Source organism: Crocuta crocuta, unplaced genomic scaffold (assembly GCF_008692635.1).
Source record: "Crocuta crocuta isolate KB4526 unplaced genomic scaffold, BGI_CrCroc_1.0 scaffold50, whole genome shotgun sequence".
Lineage (NCBI taxonomy): Eukaryota > Metazoa > Chordata > Mammalia > Carnivora > Hyaenidae > Crocuta > Crocuta crocuta.
In genome coordinates, this window is record NW_027527428.1 from 3,542,371 (window position 1) to 3,546,305 (window position 3,935).

Genomic DNA, 3,935 nt, shown 5'->3' on the forward strand with positions numbered 1-3,935 from the left:
AGCTGGTGCGACCGAGGAGGGCTCTCTGCCTCGTCGTCGGGCAGGAACCCGAGTTCCCAGAGAGGAGAGCCCCTTCGCCTCGGAGAGTGGAAGAGGGGAGGGGGCTCGGGTCTGGGACCGGAGCGCCCTTGGTGGCGCCAGACCTCGGCCCTCCGGACCGCTCGGAGGACTAGGCGATGCCGGAGAGCGCGGCTCCCCGCGCGCGGCCCGACGGTGTACGTGGGCGCTGCCCACCTCAGGAGGCCGCTCCGGACTCCGCCAGCGCNGCCGCGTCGCCCGCCTGGGCAGCACCGATAAGGAGCTGAAGGCAGGAGCCGCGGCCGCGAGCGGCGCCCCAGCAGCGCTGGGGACGCCCCGGCAGCGGGAGCCGCGGGTCGAGGTTATGGATCCAGGTTTGTGGGGTCCCGGTGGGGGCAGGGCTGGGGGGGATGGGTGTCCCTTCCTCCCCCGCCAGGAAGAATGGCCAGCATCAGGGGGCAAAAAATGGGCAAAAAAGAGGGGCTGGGGACGGACAGTAGAAACACTTTTCCCAACGAGGGCAGAAGCTGGCCCGGCCTGAGCTGAGAGCTGGGGTGTCAAGGCCACGGTGCCCCCTCCCCCTCCTGGGGCTCCCCCACTGGATGGCCGTAGCCTCTGGCGGGGATCTGTTGGATCAGTGAGCGGGGGAGGGGGGTTTCATCAGGCCCCACGTTGCCACCCCAGGACCCCTTTTGTGATCCGCCGCCCCCTAGTGGCCGGTTGGGGACGCGGTCCTTGTGGTTTGTTTCCGCAGCGGGCGGCGACGCGAGCCTGCTGCCGGCGCGGTGCCGCCTGCTGGTGCTGTTAAACCCGCACGGAGGCAAGGGCAAGGCGCTGCAGCTCTTCTGGAGCCACGTGCAGCCGCGGCTGGCCCAGGCCGATATCTCCTTCACGCTGATGCTCACTGGTGAGTGGCGGCCCGAGGGGTCCCGCCGGGGAGCAGTCCCTGCCGGCCGCGCCCTAACCCGCGGGCCACCGCGTCTGTCTCTCGGCAGAGCGCCGCAACCACGCTCGGGAGCTGGTGCAGGGGCTGGAGCTGGAGCGCTGGGATGCGCTGGTGGTCATGTCTGGGGACGGGCTGATGTTCGAGGTGAGGCCTCCCCCGAGAGAGCGGGTGTGGGGGTGGTGGGAGGCCGGTGCTCCCCGGGCTGAGGCCGCCGGTGCTCCAACAGGTGGTGAATGGGCTCATGGAGCGGCCCGACTGGGAGACGGCCATCCGGAAGCCCCTGTGTAGCCTCCCAGCCGGCTCCGGCAATGCGCTGGCAGCTTCTTTGAACCATTATGCCGGGTGAGAGCCCAGGGTCAAGGGGGCCTCAGTGTCTCCTCCGTGCTCCCCCCTCCCCCCAGTTCCCGTACACTGGGGTAACTTGTGTTCCCTCTTCTCCGGAGCCTCTGTGCTCCGTTCCGGGCCCTCTCTTGGTGACTCCAGCTGGCTGCCTCCACCTGCTCCATCTGGCCTTTCTACCAACTCCCTGGGGACCCCGTGTCACTTTGCCCGCCTCAAGTCCCCAGGCAGGGGAAGGGGAGGATGCACGAGGGCTCCTGCCTTGCTCCGTCTGACCTCTCTGCCCTGCAGCTACGAGCAGGTGACCAAGGAGGACCTCTTGACCAACTGCACCCAGCTGCTGTGCCGCCGGCGCCTGGAGCCCATGAACCTCCTGTCGCTGCAGACGACCTCGGGGCTGCGCCTCTTCTCCGTGCTCAGCCTGTCTTGGGGCTTCGTCGCGGACGTGGACCTGGAGAGCGAGAAGTTTCGGCGTCTAGGGGACTTCCGCTTCACTCTGGGCACCTTCCTGCGCCTGGCAGCCCTGCGCGTGTACCGGGGCAGACTGGCCTACCTCCCCGCAGGAAGGGCGGTCCCCGGGATGCCCGGCCCCCCCGCCGCGGACAGGCGGGACCGGCAGGGTCCTAGGGATGCTCACCTGGTACCCCTGGAGGAGCCGGTGCCCGCGCACTGGACCGTGGTCCCGGAGCAGGACTTCGTGCTGGTGCTGGCGCTGCTGCACTCGCACCTGGGCAGCGAGATGTTTGCGGCCCCGATGGGCCGCTCTGCCGCCGGCACCATGCACCTGTTCTACGTGCGGGCAGGCGTGTCTCGGGCCACGCTGCTGCGCCTCTTCCTGGCCATGGAGAAGGGGAGGCACATGCAGCAGGACTGCCCCTACTTGGTGTACGTGCCCGTGGTTGCCTTCCGCCTGGAGCCCAAGGACGGAAAGGGCGTGTTTGCCGCGGACGGCGAGCTGTTGGTCAGCGAGGCCGTGCAGGGCCAGGTGCACGCCAACTACATCTGGATGGTCAGTGGCTGCGTGGAGCCCCCGCCCAGCCGGAAGCCTCAGCGGGGAGCACCTCCAGAAAAGCCCCTGTGACTCCACGGGGCCTTGCCGTGCCTTAGCCTCTCGGGCTCCTCCGAGCTCAGGACCCCTCTCCCCGTCCCCCGGGACTGGAGGCCCTGTCCCCAGCTCAGTGGTGATGTGGGGGGGAGGAGGAGGTGGAAGAGGACCCTTGGGGAAGGTGGGAAGGTGGAGGATGTGCTTTGGAAGGCCAGGCTCTGCCTACCGTAGGTCAGAATGAGACTCGGGGCCGGGCGCCCAGCTGGTTGGGCCCCCCTGCCTACGGAAGCCACTCTCATTTTGTCCTGGGAGCCCCACCCACCATACAAATAAAGTGACTCTCCCAGCCTGCTGGTGTTATTCTAGGTGTTGGGGAGGAAGTGGGGTCTAGAACTTGACATTAGCGATGACCAGTGGTGCCTCCTGGATTGGACAAAGCAGGATACTGACCCCTGATAATAGTCATTTTGGTGGTGGGCACAGGACCAGGGCTAGTCTGGGTTTTTCTTTTTCTTTTTTCGGCAGGGGTTGGGCCCTGCCCCAAAGATCGTCCCGCCTTTGGCCTGGGAGAAGCCAGGGAGCTCAGCCAACAGCCTAACCCCATGTGTCAGATGGACACTCGGAGCTAGCGTCTCACCCAGGGCCACGCAGCCAGCTAGTCCCCACGAAAAGGGAAAAAAAGTCTCTGATTTCAGGGACAATTAGGGAAATTGGCAAGAAGCAAGAAGGTCAAAATGGGAGGTAGCTACTCCCTTCGGAGAGGAGTCTGTTATCCCTCCAGTGAGGGCTCGAGGGCTCCCCCAGCCCCCTCCACCTCCTCTACCCCACCCTGCCGCCGCTGGGCGGGAGTTAAACGGCAGGAGGGGCACATACCAGGCTCCCAAATAGTAACCGTTTTGGCGTCAAGCCCAGGCCAGGTGCTTGGACGTCCGCTCCCCCAGCATCTGGAAGCAACTGACCTGACTGATCCGGTCAACTACAGGCCCTGGCACCCCGGCTGTGCTGGCAGACATCGCTCCACACTGGCTCTTGAGAGTGGGACGCGAGCCCTGCCCACAAACGAGCACTGACCCGCTGAGCCACATCCCCAGCCCCCGGGCCCCCAAGGACCGGACAGGCAGAAGGCACAGAGGCAGACAGGGCAGGTGCGAGGCGCTGCGGCCATGAGCCTTCCTGGCAACGGGTCCTGCCTTCCCCTGGGGAGGGGTGTGTGAGGTGCCCCAGAGGGGAAGAAAGGCGACAGAGCCCAGATGAATGGCAGAGGCAGGTTTAATGGTGCCACCTTGTCTTTTTTGTACATTGTAATGAGCCAAACGAAAAAAATGCAAGTAAAAAAAAAAAAGTTTAATCACACAGCACTTTATACAGATATCTTAAGCAGTAGGCATTCACATCTCCACACGGACAACGCACTGGGAAGCACAGCCCCACCAGTCACTCTGGATGTTTCTCAAACAAGGTACCGACTCAGGGCTCCGAGCGCCACGGCCCGGCTCCGTCCTTCCCCACGGCTGCTGCCCGCTGGCTGGGGGTGGCACAGCACAGGCGTGGAGCCAGCTTAAGGCGGACAAGACGCATCATGCTTTG

The 3,935-nt window shown here is 65.2% G+C and overlaps 1 protein-coding gene across 1 annotated transcript; it reads left to right on the forward strand.

Moving 5' to 3' along the window:
- The first annotated feature begins 244 nt into the window (after positions 1–244).
- SPHK1 (sphingosine kinase 1) lies at positions 245–2,694 on the forward strand. Its single transcript, XM_077754839.1, has 5 exons — positions 245–392; positions 773–925; positions 1,014–1,108; positions 1,191–1,306; positions 1,595–2,694. The coding sequence occupies exons 1-5, from the start codon at positions 383–385 to the stop codon at positions 2,382–2,384; spliced, it is 1,164 nt and encodes a 387-aa protein (XP_077610965.1). The 5' UTR covers positions 245–382; the 3' UTR covers positions 2,385–2,694.
- The last annotated feature ends 1,241 nt before the right edge of the window (positions 2,695–3,935 follow it).